At 46.8% G+C, this 16,868-nt stretch overlaps 2 protein-coding genes across 2 annotated transcripts; both read right to left on the minus strand.

The window, feature by feature from the left end:
* Nucleotides 1-6,307: 6,307 nt before the first annotated feature.
* LOC125509700 lies at nt 6,308-7,028 on the minus strand. The gene has a single exon (XM_048674724.1). The coding sequence runs from the start codon at nt 6,907-6,909 to the stop codon at nt 6,550-6,552; it is 360 nt and encodes a 119-aa protein (XP_048530681.1). The 5' UTR covers nt 6,910-7,028; the 3' UTR covers nt 6,308-6,549.
* An 852-nt stretch (nt 7,029-7,880) lies between these two features.
* LOC125509701 (probable polygalacturonase) lies at nt 7,881-10,368 on the minus strand. Its single transcript, XM_048674725.1, has 3 exons — nt 9,637-10,368; nt 8,893-9,224; nt 7,881-8,565 (listed from the first exon to the last, which is right to left on the minus strand). Exons 1-3 carry the CDS (start codon nt 10,188-10,190, stop codon nt 8,078-8,080), a joined length of 1,374 nt encoding a protein of 457 aa, XP_048530682.1. The 5' UTR covers nt 10,191-10,368; the 3' UTR covers nt 7,881-8,077.
* Nucleotides 10,369-16,868: the final 6,500 nt, after the last annotated feature.

Here is a 16,868-nt window from a genome sequence, read left to right on the forward strand (position 1 = left end):
GAGAATGCTTTGGTCTTAGTTAATTTTGATTTGTTTCCTAGTATTTGTTTCTTAGAATCACGTCCGGTCTCCTTTTCAAGAACAAATGAGGCTATTTTGAAAATAATTTGGTAAATTATGTTTTTTCTTAATGAATAATTTATTTAGTAAGATATGCTTTCCATGATGGAAGCATGTTTTTGTGCACTGGAAGCATTCTTTTTTTTTTGACAAGACCAACCGTTTTATCATAAAAAGACATGGATTGAACGAAATTTTATATTATCTCATGGAGGAAAGTTAGTTCTCCTCAAGTCTATGTTGTTCAAGCTATTTTTACATATGCTATGTCTGCTTAATCCTTAAAGAAACTCGCAAAGGAATCTTTGGTGGGGTGACGAGGACAAACAAAAGAGGATGCGCTGGATGACTTGGTGAAAAATATGTGTCAAAAACTCAAGGAGTGATGGATTTTCATGATATCTATTGTTTCAATTTGGCGGCGTTCCATAAACAAGTGTGGTGTCTCCTTGAGGACTCAGAATCTCTTACTGCCACAGTCTTGAGAGCCAAGTATTTTTTTCGGAAGGTGATTTGTTGAATGATCAAAAGAGGATGCACTGGATGACTTGGTGAAAAATATGTGTCAAAAACTCAAGGAGTGATGGATTTTCATGATATCTATTGTTTTAATTTGGCGGCGTTCCATAAACAAGTGTGGTGTCTCCTCGAGGACCCAGACTCTCTTACTGCCACAGTTTTGAGAGCCAAGTATTTTTTCGGAAGGTGATATGTTGAATGCAAAACTAATAAAAGGCCAAGTATTATGGCGGGAGTCAATTTCTGAAGCATGGTTAAATAATATTAGTAGTTGGGAAGATGCGTGGATCCCAAATTGTGTTGATAGAAAAGTTATCATTTGTTGATCCTGCTATGGGATTAATAGGAACTATTGTTTTTTATGGGCCAAAGCCCATCTATAATTCAACACTTATTACTCCTCGATGCTTACTTTGTGAAACTAGGTGGAGCTTTATGGTAGGTAGGCCGAGGGCCAACTCATTGGCGGTTTGTTTTGTCGGACCTAAATACCTGACAGTTTAGCTAAAAAAATTACCTGACAGTTTGGAAGCTTGACGTCTTGTGTGCCAACTGCCAGCAGAGTCTGAACTCTTGGGGTTTGCAGTTTTGCACTTCGAGCCTTTAGTAGACATTACCCTAACTGGCCTTATGAAGGGTTGTTTGAAATGGGTGTATTTTGTGTGGCCATCGGTATTTAGTTCGAACTTAAATTAAATACCGATGGGTACAAATAAATTACATCCATTTCAAAGAGGGCCCAAGCCTAAGTCAATCCCTCCCAATCCCGAATGCGACGTATCACTCATACCCCTCTCCCTCGACACTGGCAAAAAGTGCATGGAGGACATTCTACCCTCTCCCCAGCGCTGGCGAAAAGCACATAGAGGACATGCTACGTCTTCAGATCCACGCAAAAATAAATGTCTGCACTCTAATTTACTACTCCCTCTGTTCCTTTTATAAGACATTTAGACAATTCAGATAGCAGAAAACAGGTCAAGTGTCACCTGTCCAAAACGTCTTATAAAAAAGAACAGAGGGAGTGCACAAGTGCGTAAAGGAACATCTTAGGGCCCATGGATTAAGTGTAAAATGAGTGTGTTCCCCAATATTTAGCGCAAGTTTGAACTGAATACTGGGCAGCACATAAAATTTACATCCAATCCAAGCAGGGCATTAGTTAACAGTGATGTCATCAGATATGAGATCTTTAACGTGTTGAGATAAACTAGGATGGCTGTTAATACTCCCTCTATTCACAAATATAATATGTTTTCCATATCTCAATATGGACTACATGCGAACTGAAATGAGTGAATAAACACAATTAAACATGTCTATATACATCTGATTCACAAAAAATAGCACATCTTATACTCCCTCTATTTCTTTTTAGGGAAACGTTGCCTACCGGTGGACCGACCGAAGCTTCGGCCGGTCGCTCGCGCGCCACTCGATCGCGAAGGGATCTAGCGCTAGGCCAATGTTTTTCGTTGTTTGTTTTTCCTTTCCTCGGCCCACCCGCGTGCCCTAGGCCCACCATGACTGTTTTTCTTTCTCTCATCCTATCTGATGCGTCGTACTCTGTCCTCCGTTATCTTCTTCCCCGCGTGGTCGTCTTCAAGTTCCTTCTCCACAAACCGATCGTTGAAAAGCTCCGACATGGGGGTTGGGAAAAGGAGCTGCAACCGGAGCCCAGCGAAGATGCATCTATGGGAGAATCACCACCGGCCAACATGCGACCATGGCGGCCGCATGCTGGAACCAGCGTCGCGGCATGCTGGAACCAGCATCATTTTTTGCTACATGCATTCATGGTGGAGCTACAATCCGCGACGGCGGAGACGAGTTTTTGCTGCAATCGTCATCAGTTTTTGCTACGACCGGCGAGAAATTTTGCTACATCCGTTCATGCCAGAGATGCGACTGGGTTGGGACGGCGACGAAGATGTTTTTTTGGCTACCACCGGCATTTTTTTTGCTACAACCACGTTGCGTTTGTGCTACAATCAGCATCTCATTTTGCTACAATCAGCTGCAACCGACGCGGTCACCACGCTCGCCGGTTGCAGCTTTTCGAGAACATGGATGAAGCTTTTCAATGTACAAACACTTTCAAACTGAAAAAGCTGCAACCGTTACCAAAAAAGCTCCAACCTTAATTAGATGAAAAAAGCTTCAACCAAAATATGTACAAAGTTTTCAATCGGGCATTGCTCCACGGAAAAAGTTACAAACGTTCACAGATAAGCTTCATTTGTAGTTGAAAATAGCTTCAACCCACGAGTAGTCCAAGCAACATTCGGCAAGGATGGAAGTCGTGGGTTTCATGCTACATGCTACAAGCGGTCCTGGATTTTGCCATGACCGGTGTCATATCTAGCTACAACTGCAATCATGGTTTGCTGCATCGAACAACATGCATTTTTTTGCCAGAAGTGAAGCTAGATTTTTTGCTGGAACAGGGTGAGCGAGAGGTTGCAACCACGAGGTATGTGACCGACGAGCTGCGACTGGACGGGCATGAGCAGCGGCAAGCACACCGGCGAGCTGCGGCCGTCGCCACCGAAGCTACGAGCGTCGCTGCCGAGAGCTGCAACCACCGGTGCAGCTACTACATGGGTTGAGGCGGCGACGAGGACGGACGACAAGGATGGGGACCTGGCAACGAGGACGGGGACCGGCGACAGGGACGGCCGGCAAGGGTGGGGACCAGCGAGGCGGGCGGCCACTGGAGAGCGCGTGGCTGATGAGAAGCGGAGGGTCCTTTTCTCACAAGCATGAGGGAAGAAGATGACCTGGATGGATAAGGATCCAGCGGCTTGGGAGGAGCCGATCGGGCGGCTAGGGTAGGACCGGCCGAAACGTTCGGCCGGTGCGCCGGCGCCTAGCAGTGCCCTTCTTTTTACTCCGCATATAAGATTTGGTCAAAGTCAAACTATACAAAGTTTGACCAAATTTATATTAAAAAAACGAACATCTACAATACTAAAACCATATAGTATGAAAATATGTTTCATGGTGCGTCTAATAATACTGATTTCATATTGTGAATGTTTATATTTTTTAATATAAAGTTAGTCAAACTCTACAAAGCTTGACTTTGACCAAATCTTATATGCGAACTAAAAAAACGGAGGGAGTATCAGTTTGCTGAAGTAATATGACAAGGACAAGTCAACAAATGAGGAGAATCTGCGTGACTTTACATTTCAATGCCAATATGCCATAGTATTCATCTCATTCTTTTCTGCTTAGTTAGGTTCAACTCACGTGTTTTGCTCATAAAAAACAGTATGGCATCATGCTTGCTAAAATCAGAACTCAAATAGTCAAATATCTTGTTAACATATCATTCGTCAGAGAAAACATTGATTGCGTGAAAATGTAAGCTATATTTTCTCAAGAAAGCAGGAATTTTCTGTAAACAAAGTTGCAACGGCAGTATTGACGCACACAGTACACACACTTCAAGGAAATCACTTGTGAAACTAATAAACCTGATGAATTAAAGTATTCATAATTGACATTTACACTAAGTGTCACAGGAAAAAGAACACTGACAGTACACTAGGGGGGCAATGAGGCATGGCCAAGAATGTTCATCTGCAGTGATAGATTTCAGTCGTCCGAATTTCTCTTTCCAACAAAGGTGGCCCAGTTCATGAATTATTCCACCCATAATCTTTTGAGAAACCAATAACATCGTTTATCTATGAGGAGTACCTTGGTTTCTTTCTATTTTACATAGGGGTTCTGGGTATCACACAACAGGTTTGGGACAGGTGCTATATCCAGATACTCATCTTGACCCCTCTGATCTACCAGTACGAAGGCATTCCACAAATATCAGCTAGTAATTACATCAGGATTTCACCTGATACAACACGGAAACCATGAAACGGTCTATTCAGTTTGAGACCTCTCCTGCAGTCACACAACCTTTCCTCAGCCACTTCTCCAACAGAACAAACTACCGTACTGGTTCAGTTAACACTCCTTCATTGATCATAAGGAATAAAGAAACAGTCATTTCCAATGTCCTATGCCACTAACCACTACCTATAACATTGTTTAAGCATTATCTCTATGTTTTCATGTTTAGAATTGCTCATGATCTCGTGGGCAAAGATAAACGAGATGGTAAACCATCTTGGGCTTTGGTCACCTAAACTTAGGGCTTCTAACAATATGGACTCCTTCTGGGGTACAATGTATCAGAGCTGCTGTAAGCCAACACGTGCAGCAGCTGGAGAAGAAAGCAACAAATGAGGCAAGATCTCCTTGACATTGTACATAATGTAGGGAAGCTACTAGGAGATTCTTAAGATCATATACTCTTTGGTTGGTTTGGGAGTTGGAGTTGGCCTCTTATTTGAGTCAGGATAGTTATTTGCTAGTTTATCCTACAAAGAACATGTGTCTTATCTTATGTTATTTCGCCATCTCGGCAAGAATGAATAAACCAGTTTACCACAGAGAAGTGGCTAGCTGGGAATGAGCCACTAAGGAACGAATAAGTGAACATATAGAAATTTTAGGACAGATTATGGAGTGGAGTAAAAATGCATTGGGAAGGTGCAAGCCACCATCTCTCTCCTCTTTAATTACCCCACCTCCAATGAGCTAAGTGCATGTAGAAAGTGAGGAGACCATGTGTTGAATGTTATTGGTCTTGATTATTGTGTGATGAGAGAGAAGCATTTTTTTCTACTTCAAAATGCATTGGGAAGATAGAAGTACACTCTTTTGTGGACAAATTTTGAATGTCAAACGTCCGCGAGGGAGTAGATGATTTCACTCTATCCCTTTACCCTCTACCCGTGTCCCCTCACTCCTTTTGCCCTCCCCTCCCTCCCATTCCTTTCCTCAATTTGGCAAATACCAAACTAGCTGCACAATGGAGTACAAATAAAGAAGAAGAGACTACTGTTCAGAGTTAATAGTGCCTTGATAGTGATAGTGCATGTGTGGAAGGTTTGTGTTGAACAATTGATAGCCGAGTTGACATGAAACAAATCAATGCATTTATAAGCTCTGGGAAGTATGAATAAAAAAAGAAAATAACTATAGTAGACATAGTGCAAAGTTATTCCTGCTGACTTTACTATCACGCCTAACTAGCTACTAATCCAATAACCAGAGCAATTTTACCACCAACCATGGTGTCAAGAAATAGAATGGGGTTATACATCCTTCACAGGATCAGCAAAATTCAAGTGTGCAACTGTTCATGGTATCTATTTTAACTCTTTGAGTTACACAAAATGATTCATCACAATTTGCAACAAATGTTCAAACAAACTCTACTTCAATCACACAAACTCAACTAATTGTTCATATTTTATCAAGTAGAAATAAAGGCCAAGCTTACAGCATATCCTAAGACTCGAATTTCATTTAGTAATCTACACATACTATTTACCTGTATCTTTTATAAAGATAGGGCCTGATCATTTACTGAAGTAACATGTCACGTGTAACCTTTCTTCTATCGACAGAGTGTCCACTCATCATTGGAAAAGAAAAGGAAGAGAGACAATACCCAAGCCCTCTAAAAGCAAGCATCACCTGTAAGTTCTAACAAGCAAGCAACATTTCAAGCTGTTCAATGCGACAACTGATTTATTCATTTTCTGCAACAAGTCATATCAGGCGAAGAGAGACAGGTATAATCAGTCCTAATTACGCTCCCGAAAGCATGTAGCAAATTATGACCAAGGAAATAAAAAAGGGACGCACAAGATAATACAATGCCGAGAAATTCCAAAATATTTTAGGGACAGGGCATTTGGAAATGTATACGGCATCTGCCATCATCATCAGATAAATTTTAACAACAAAACAGAAACAGAAACATAATGTTCAGCCCAGGTCCCATCAATATCAGATTGGTACATCACAAGTTCACAACCAACCCTTATTGGAAGCAAAACAGAACAGAAGCAACCTAGGTTTCGAGGAAGACCTGGGGCGCCCGCGCGCGGATCACTCTGACAGGGCGTCGGCGGAGGCGGACGCGGCGGCGAGCTCCTGCTGCTGGAGGCGCTCGAGCGCCTTGTGGTGCGCCCAGGTCTCGAGGGTGAGGTCGGGCTTGGCGTTGAGCCCGACGCCGAGGATGACGACGGTGAGGAAGGAGGTGACGTAGCAGGGGAGCTCCCAGTCCTCCCACTTGCGCGACTCGCCCGGCGGCGGCGGCGTGCGGTTCATCGGGTACCCCTTGGGCCGCACCTCGTGGCCGGGCGTCGTCCAGCGGCCACCGCCGTCGCCGTGCCCGCCGCGGAGGCGCGCCGCCGCGCTCAGCCGCGCCCGCAGCATCCCTCCCGCCGCCGACGAGATCGCCCGCATCGTGCCCGGTTGGTGCGTGTGTGCGAGGTGGAGGATTGGAGATCGGAGAGAGGGGTCGCCGATTTGGGGGCTGCTGATCTGCGGAGACGATGCTGGCTGGGGTGTGGACGCTCACGCTGCAGAGAGTGGTGTAAGTGGGCTGGACTTGGTCAGTGTTGGGCTACACTATGAAGAAGTGGGTGATCTTTAGTGGGCCGGAGGTTGGACCGTAGCAAGTAATATTGTCACTATTCTCTAAAAAAAAAGTAATATTGTCACTAAGGACTGCCGAAAAAAATATGAGAATTCCCTCTCCAAATGAGATGTGAATATGCTTCAAGCATATTTTTTCAATATTAGATTTGTGTGCCATTTACTACAGTACATTTAGTCGGGTTGTTCACTTAGTTACTATAGCTCTACCCTCTCCAAAAAAATTTAAGAACTTTATATATGTAAAAATGTACGAGAATATGCTTTAAGATTGTTTTACAAAAAATAGCTACATATGTAAATTATCTCCTAGATTTTGGTCGCCTCTTCACCTTGGTACTACGGCTGCTCTTTTGCGAGTCATGATTTAATAAAGCCGGCATATTTCTTCCACAAAACTATTGTACAACATGTGTTGTTAATCTCAAATACTGATAAGAAATTCCTTTGTCAATATATCAGCAAAAACTTCTAGAAACTTCTACGCTCACATCTGAAAAATGGATAATAGCTCCATCTACTTGACCTGGCTTTTGATAGGGGAGAAATGATTCTGAAGCATGAAAAAAAAATAGGACAAAACACAAGCCATTGATCAGCTCTTTCAAACTGTCACAGCATACTAAACTTCATTATTCGTCCATTTTAGGTGGAAGGTTCACTTGAATAAGTACTGACAAGTGCAAATCGGCTCACACGAATCAGCTCTACAGTCTTGAATTCAAGCCCAGAACACAGCCAAGCCAGGCAATCTCCTTCATATATGCAGACAGCAGAAATGAGTACATCATGCTGTTTGGGATTGGATCGTTTATTTATACTCTTCCCAAAAGAATACCCCATGTATGCAGAAATCAACAAAGTGTGCTGTTTTGAATTGGGATCTTTTATTCAAAGATACCACACAAAGAATCGTGGCTTATTCATCGTGGATACATGATACATATCGACATAAGGGTGAGATTCAGCTGGTCCGCTATTGAACATCCAGCGATTGCCAATCGTGGAACGACAGCCCGTCAATAGTGGATGGCCGGAAGAGGAGCGGGTTAACATCCCACCCTTCCAGGCTTCCTCTCCACCATCTCATGCTGACATTGTCAACCTCCAGGCCTGAGATGTGCTCCAGCATCATACCGCCAGTCTTGTGCTTCACCATCTTCCGGCATCCAGGTCTGTAGTCATACAGGCCCCCAGTGTAGTTTGTCCACCTCTTGTAGGTCAGGTCAACATTCTTGAACTTCAAGTTGCGAAGCAATCCGTGCTTCGATCCAGCCAGGAAAACACCGTTTTCTGATACTGATGAGATGTTGATGAAACGAACATCTGAAATGGTGCCTTCTTTGGAATCAGGGTGCCTTGGACAGGTAGTGATGTAGATCGGTTCAGCTCTCCCCCACCATGAAGGATGGTAGTACCTAGTCCGCATTTTGATGTTTGAAAATGTCACATCACTAACATTCCCTGCAAAATTATGTATCTCCAAATCAGGATGCTTAAATGACCCACTAATTAAAGCAATAGCTCAAAGTACAACATAGGATCACTGCTAAGTAAAAAATTCAAGGTGCCAAACCAATTCAACACTTTATCCAGAGACAAATTTAAGCCCAAGCACTAACTGATAATTATTATCTATTGCTTGGGCTAGGAGTGGAGGGGGGCGGTGCCCCCCACCCCCCAATGCCTCAAAGTGGCAATCAACATAGCAGTTTTCTTTAATAAGATATTCAGTTATGCCGCCTGATAGTATGACAGTTCATTGACAATTGGAAGCAAAAAAATCAATACCTCCATCACGGATCTGCATTCCAAGTCCTCGATGCGAATCAACTATAGTAATGTTGTCAAAGAGCAGCTTCTCAAAGTTGAAAAAGCTTGCACTTCCAAATTTGATAGCGCACGATTTAGTACGGATCCAGCAATTTGTTGCTGTCAAGTTGTAAAGAGGCCCTGTGCTAGACTTTGGGCAGATCGCATCATCTCCGGTGTCTATGTGGCAATCGGTGATGACCGTGTTGTTTGAATCTTCGATGTCAATCCCGTCATTGTTAGGAGTGTCGAAATCCCCGTATATAGAGACATTGCGGATCACCGAGTTCTCACACCTGACAAGATGCAGGCTGCAGAGAATTCAAGCGTATCAAGTAACCGTTGAAAGAAAATTTCCTTTTTCTAGTTCATTGATTGTACCAAAGTGTGTTTAAGTCTGTAGTGGACATATGACAGGTAAGAGCTAATAACAGCAACTGATTGCAAATGTGTGTAGTTGGTTAACTACTAAATATCGCCCAATCCTACCTAAATATCGATCTGTCTCGAGTGAACCCACAACAAGTAACAACTAATAACAGCAGGTGATGTTGAATGTGTGTACTTAATTGATTCTAGTATCACTTGAGTTTAGACTCCAGACACCGTGCAAGGATTAGACAAGTCAGTGCATTTACATGACTACACTACACTACATAGGTTTTGCCAATGTATCTTCTATGAGTTGGATCAGAGCGAAGCTAGGGAGCAAGAAGAGCTGACCACCACAGGGCCGGCTGGTTGAGGGTGATGTCATGGACCGCGACGTCCTTGGAGTCGATGAAGCCGAGGAGCCGCGGGCGGCACTCGTCGCCCAGGCAGTCCCCCGTGGCGTTCCAGCTGACCATGACGTTCTTCTGCGCGCTGGGCGTGACCACGAAGGCGCCGCCCTGGCCGTTGATCTCGCCGCCGCCGGTGACGCCCGCGCCGGTGGTGTTCTCGGCCAGCACGACGTACCAGCGGCGGAACTCGGGCGGGTAGTCCCGCTGCCGGGTCCCGCCCAGCAGCCGCGCGCCGGGGGCCACCTCGAGCACCACGCGCGAGCGGAGGCGCACGGTCGCCGTCAGGTAGTCCCCGGGCGCCGGGAGGAGCACGCGGCCGCCCCCCGCCGCCGCGCAGGCGTCGACGGCCGCCTGGATGGCCGCCGTGTCGTAGCGCGACCCGTCGCCCGCCGCGCCGTAGTCCGCGACGGAGAAGACGCGGGCGGGCGCGGACCGCGCGGCGGCCGGGAGCAGCAGCAGGAGGGCCGCGAGCAGGAGGAGAGGGGGTGCCGCCATTGCGGTGTTGACGCTTGTGCTCGTCCCCGAGCTAGCGATGGTGGAGCTGCTGTGGGAGCATGGGGTGGGAAGGAACCGCACGCGAGGCGCTCGGCTTTTGCGGTTGGATCGGAGGACATGTCGCCGTCATGGGGAGGAGGAGGAGGAAGATGATGTGGGGGCGAGAAAGGGGTTTGTTGCTGAAAGCGGGTGACCGCATAAAGCTGTTGCAGAGTGACTCGGAGCTGATTGGAGTCGGACCGGCTGTTTTTGTGCGAATCAATCGGAGCTGTTTTTGACTTGCTTAAATGAGTGAAATGCACTTGAAATAGTAGTTTCTGCCCACCTGTTCTTCCTGAATTGAAGCGGGGATATTTAGAGCATCTCCAGCCGTTTGCCTTTCACAAGGCATAAAAATCGCCCTTTAAGGACGAGCAGGCGATACAATCGGCGCTGGGGGCGGTTGGGCGTCCATTCGTCGCCCCCAGGCATCGAGATTGGCCCAATTTTCGGCCTACTTTCGACGAATAAATACCTCATATGAGCAAGAATCGGTCCATATTCGGCGTGGTTCGTCGTGGCTCGGCGTTCAATTATGAACATAATTTTTTTTATCACATAGTTCATCACAGAAAATCAAATAGTTCAATAAAATAGTGCAACAACAAATAGTTCAACAAATAAAAACTCATATTTCATCACACGTCGAGCCCGGCGTCGCCCTTGAGCCTCCATAGGTACTCCACCAGATCCTGCTGCAGTTGATGATGCACCTGTGGGTCTCAGATCTCCTGACACACACTGAGGTAGGCAGTCCAGATTGCCAGTAGCCGGTGATCAACTTCGGCTAGAGGACCCTGCATGTAGTATGGTTCAGTGTTAAACACTGGCTCTTCCTGCTCGCTCTCGATGATCATGTTGTGCAAGATGACACAGCAAGTCATGATCTCCCACATTTGATCTTTTGACTAGGTCTGAGCAGGATAGCGGACAACGGCAAATCGAGATAGGAGCACACCAAAACCCCGCTCGACATCCTTCCTGCAAGCCTCCTGCATCTTGGCAAAGTAGGACTTCTTGTCTCCTGGCACAGCGTTTGAGATAGTCTTCACAAATGTAGACCATCTCGGATAGATGCCATCAGCTAGGTAGTACCCCTTGTTGTAGTGCCGCCCATTGACCTCGAAGTTCACCGGAGGAGAATGACCTTCAACAAGTTTGGCAAAGACAAGGGAGCACTGCAGCACGTTGATGTCATTGTGAGTTTCTGGCATACCAAAGAAGGAGTGCCAAATCCAGAGGTCCTGTGTGGCCACCGCCTCAAGTACCACACTGCAACCGTCTTTGACGCCTTTATACATCCCCTGCCAAGCAAATGGGCAGTTCTTCCATTTCCAATGCATGCAGTCGATGCTTCCAAGCATCCCAGGAAATCCTCTTGCTGCATTCTGTGCTAGGATCTGAGCAGTGTCTTCCGCATTGGATGTTCTTAAGTATTGCTGTCCAAACACTGCCACCACTGCCTGACAGAACTTGTAGAAACACTCAATGCTAATGGACTCGGCCATGCGCCCATAGTCGTCAAGTGAATCATCGGGAGCTCCGTATGCAAGCATTCTCATTGCTGTCGTGCACTTCTGGATCGAGGTGAATCCAAGTTTGCCGGTGCAATCCTTCTTGCACTTGAAGTAGCCGTCGAACTCCCGGATGGAATTCACAATCCTAAAGAATAGCTTTCGGCTCATTCGATAACGGCGCCGAAATGTTTTGTCACCGTGAAGTGGAGCATCGGCGAAGTAGTCGGAGTAGAGCATGCAGTAGCCTTCGAGACGATGTCGGTTCTTTGCTTTCACCCGCCCCGGCGCCGAGCCACCTCGCCGCGGCTTTTCATTGCTCGCCAGTAGCTGGGCGAGGGCGGCGAGCACCATGAGATGCTCTTCTTCATGGATGTCGGCCTCGGCTTCCTCCTCCAGCAGCGCGGCGAACGCTTCCTCGTCATCCGAGTCCATCGCCGAGGCAGGCAAATCGCCGAACACCTTGCGCCCGGTGGGCGTGTACCCAGCCGCTAAACTGCCCCTCTGCGGCCGGAATCGCCCAGCTGCTGGTGGAGGGGCTGCCTCGGCAAACCTTTGCTACTTTTCCGGCGGGGATTGACTATCTAGCGGTGAAGGGCGGCGGGTGGCGCCGGGATACCGCTAGTGGCGGCCGAGGGCGCGAGGGGCGGGAGGCGAGTCGGGGAAGAAAACTTTTCGCCTGACCGTGTGGGCCAGCCACGCTTTTCCCTTGCGCCGGAGCCCCTGATCGCCCCCCAGTGCGCCGGGTTCGGTCTGCGATCACCGGGCCCAAAAACGGGCCGAAGCGGCACTTTTCGGCGTCATGGGGGTGCGACTGGGGCGTTTTTTTGGCGTCGGCGCCGGAAAAATGGCCTAGGGGGGCCTGTTGGGGGCGCGGCTGGAGATGCTCTTAGACCACGTACAATGCAGGGTGCTTAGAAAAAAAAATATGTAAGGCCAGTTCTTTTCTGGTGATTCCCAACAATTGAGTTTGAAGAATCAATAAGCTGAAAAGAGCCCTAAACTGCTTCTTCAAAATTTTCCAAGAATCATCAGAATCAGTGCAATGAAAAATTGGCTCAAACCCATGATTCCAGTGATTCTACGAGCTCCCGCAAAAGAAAATGGTTCGAATTAAGCTGCTACCCCTTAGAGCTTGGAATTACATCCAATATGCCACTCTCACCGAACACCACCGCATGCACGAAAACAATCGTGTCAGACGGTTTTTCTTTCTCTCTTGCTAGACTCCAGCCGCCACTAGGTTCCCTCCATTCCCAACCGCCACTGAGTTCCCTCCAGCGCCGGCCACCGCCCCGGTCTCGCCAAGCACCTTCGGCCTCGCCTCGCCGGAGCTCGCCCGATCTCGTTGAGCGGCTCTGGCCTCGCCTCGCCGGAACTCGGCTGGCCCTCGCATGAGCTCGTCGGAGGCCACCTCTTCCCTCGAGTTGCTCTTCCTCCTTGGCTCCTTGTCTCCCATGCCCTCCTCCTCTCTGCTAAATCGATGGCCGGTGTCAATGGTGTTAAATTGATGAATGTCTATTACTGTCAGTCTTATACATTGAGATTATTCCTTCTATTTGTAGTTGACCCCTTCTGCACGGAAAGAAACTTTACAACCACTCTAATTGTAATATTTAGCACTCTATGATATTCATTTTCATGCTCATATTCGACGAGTAACTGTTCGAAACAACTAAGTGTTAGCAATTTAGCACACAATTTTAGTACGGGGACATTACAAACATGTCAAAACACAACTCATCCTACAATCTCAGATTGGAATTTCAGAAAAGAACTGGACATCAGATTCTGTGGGCAAGAATTGAAAGCTGAAAAGAACTGGGCCTTAATCAGGTACCCCTCCTATAGAGACAAACACTGATGCTTGAGAAAAACTCGGTTTATTTTACCAAACACCTCTTGGAAATATGCCCTAGAGGCAATAATAAAATGGTTATTATTATATTTCCTTGTTCATGATAATTGTCTATTGTTCATGCTATAATTGTGTTATCCGGAAATCATAATACATGTGTGAATACATAGACCACAACATGTCCCTAGTGAGCCTCTAGTTGACTAGCTCGTTGATCAACAGATAGTCATGGTTTCCTGACTATGGACATTAGATGTCATTGATAACGGGATCACATCATTAGGAGAATGATGTGATGGACAAGACCCAGTCTTAAGCATAGCACAAGATCGTGTAGTTCGTCTGCTAGAGCTTTTCTAAGTGTCAAGTATCATTTCCTTAGACCATGAGATTGTGCAACTCTCGGATACCGTAGGAGTGCTTTGGGTGTACCAAACGTCACAACGCAACTGGGTGGCTATAAAGGTGCACTACAGGTATCTCTGAAAGTGTCTGTTGGGTTGGCATGAATTGAGACTGGGATTTGTCACTCCGTATGACGGAGAGGTATCACTGGGCCCACTCGGTAATGCATCATCATAATGAGCTCAAAGTGACCAAGTGTCTGGTCACGGGATCATGCATTACGGTACGAGTAAAGTGACTTGCCGGTAACGAGATTGAACGAGGTATTGGGATACCGACGATCGAATCTCGGGCAAGTAACGTACCGATTGACAAAGAGAATTGCATACGGGATTGCTTGAATCCTCGACATCGTGGTTCATCCGATGAGATCATCGTGGAACATGTGGGAGCCAACATGGGTATCCAGATCCCGCAGTTGGTTATTGGCCGGAGAGTTGTCTCGGTCATGTCTGCATGGTTCCCGAACCCGTAGGGTCTACACACTTAAGGTTCGATGACGCTAGGGTTATTAGGAAGACTTGTATGTGATTACCGAATGTTGTTCGGAGTCCCAGATGAGATCCCGGACGTCACGAGGAGTTCCGGAATGGTCTGGAGGTGAAGATTTATATGTAGGAAGTTGTCATACAGTCACCGGAAATGTTCAGGGGCGTATCGGTATTGTATCGGGGCCACCGAAGGAGTTCCGGGGGTCCACCGGGAGGGACCACCTCTCTCGGAGGGCCTAATGGGCTGTTGAGGAAAGGGAACCAGCCCTACATGGGCTGGGCGCATCCCCCTTGGGCCCATGCGCCTAGGGTTGGGGGGAAACCCTAAAGGGCCCCCCCCCTTGCTTGGGGGGGCAAGCCCCCTCCCCTTGGCCGCCGCGCCCCCCCTCTAGATCTCATCTAGAGGGGGCCGGCCCCCTTCCTCCTTCCCCTATATATAGAGGGGCAAGGGGAGGGCTGCATACAACATCCAAGGCGCAGCCCCTCCCCTCCCCAACACCTCTCCTCCTTCGTAAGAGCTTGGCGAAGCCTTGCCGGAGTACTGCTGCTTCACCACCACCACGTCGTCGTGCTGCTGTTGGAGCCCTCTTCCTCAACCTCTCCCTCCTCCTTGCTGGATCAAGGCGCGGGAGACGTCCTCGCTCCGTACGTGTGTTGAACGCGGAGGTGCCGTCCGTTCGGCGCTAGGATCTTCGGTGATTTGGATCATGACGAGTATGACTCCATCATCCCCGTTCTCTTGAACGCTTTCGCTTGCGATCTACAAGGGTATGTAGATGCACTCCTCTCCCTCTCGTTGCTAGATGACTCCATAGATTGATCTTGGTGATGCGTAGAAAATTTTAAATTTCTGCTACGATCCCCAACAGTGGTATCAGAGCCAGGTTTATGCGTAGTTTCTATGCACGAGTAGAACGCAAGTTGTTATGGGCGTTCATTTTGTCAATTTACTTGCCGTTACTAGTCTTATCTTGATTCGGCGGCATCGTGGGATGAAGCGGCCCGGACCGACCTTACACGTACGCTTACGTGAGACTGGTTCCACCGACTGACATGCACTAGTTGCATAAGGTGGCTAGCGGGTGTCTGTCTCTCCCACTTTAGTCGGATCGGATTCGATGAAAAGGGTCCTTATGAAGGGTAAATAGAAATTGGCATATCACATTGTGGTTTTGGCGTAGGTAAGAAACGTTCTTGCTAGAAACCTATAGCAGCCATGTAAAACTTGCAACAACAATTAGAGGACGTCTAACTTGTTTTTGCAGCATATGCCGTGTGATGTGATATGGCCAAAAGGATGTGATGAATGATATATGTGATGTATGAGATTGATCATGTTGTTGTAATAGGAAATCACGACTTGCATGTCGATGAGTATGACAACCGGCAGGAGCCATAGGAGTTGTCTTAATTTATTTATGACCTGCGTGTCAACATAAATGTCATGTAATTACTTTACTTTATCGCTAACCATTAGCCATAGTAGTAGAAGTAATAGTTGACGAGACAACTTCATGAAGACACGATGATGGAGATCATGATGATGGAGATCATGGTGTCATGCCGGTGACGACGATGATCATGGCGCCCCGAAGATGGAGATCAAAAGGAGCAAAATGAAATTGGCCATATCATGTCACTATTTGATTGCATGTGATGTTTATCATGTTTTACATCTTATTTGCTTAGAACGACGGTAGCATAAATAAGATGATCCCTCGCAATAATTTCAAGAAAGTGTTCCCCCTAACTGTGCACCGTTGCTAAGGTCCGTTGTTCCGAAGCACCACGTGATGATCGGGTGTGATAGGTTCTAACGTTCGCATACAACGAGTGTAAGCCAGATTTACACACACAATACACTTAGATTGACTTGACGAGCCTAGCATGTACAGACATGGCCTCGGAATACGAAAGACCGAAAGGTCGAACATGAGTCGTATAGAAGATACGATCAACATGAAAATGTTCACCGATGATGACTAGTCCGTCTCACGTGATGATCGGACACGGCCTAGTTGACTCGGATCATGTATCACTTAGATGACTAGAGGGATGTCTATCTGAGTGGGAGTTCATTAAATAATTTGATTAGATGAACTTAATTATCATGAACATAGTCTAAAATCTTTGCAATATGTCTTGTAGATCAAATGGCCCACGCTAATGTTGCCCTCAACTTCAACGCGTTCCTAGAGAAAACCAAGCTGAAAGACGATGGCAGCAACTACACGAACTGGGTCCGTAACCTGAGGATTATCCTCATAGCTGCCAGGAAAGCATATGTCCTTGATGCACCACTAGGTGAAGCACCTGTTTTCCCTGCAGAACAAGACGTTATGAACGCTTGGCAGACGCGTAGTGATGATTA

This window comes from Triticum urartu, chromosome 5 (assembly GCF_003073215.2).
Source record: "Triticum urartu cultivar G1812 chromosome 5, Tu2.1, whole genome shotgun sequence".
Classification (NCBI taxonomy): Eukaryota; Viridiplantae; Streptophyta; class Magnoliopsida; order Poales; family Poaceae; genus Triticum; species Triticum urartu.

Bases quoted from the DNA above. Each gene is read 5' to 3' on its own strand.
- LOC125509700 (XM_048674724.1), bottom strand. From the start codon at position 6,909: ATGCGGGCGATCTCGTCGGCGGCGGGAGGGATGCTGCGGGCGCGGCTG.
- LOC125509701 (XM_048674725.1), bottom strand. From the start codon at position 10,190: ATGGCGGCACCCCCTCTCCTCCTGCTCGCGGCCCTCCTGCTGCTGCTC. The intron at 9,225-9,636 runs GTCAGCTCTTCT...AATTCTCTGCAG, and splicing joins AACCAGCCGGCCCTGTGGTG to CCTGCATCTTGTCAGGTGTG. The intron at 8,566-8,892 runs GTATTGATTTTT...ATAATTTTGCAG, and splicing joins AATGCAGATCCGTGATGGAG to GGAATGTTAGTGATGTGACA.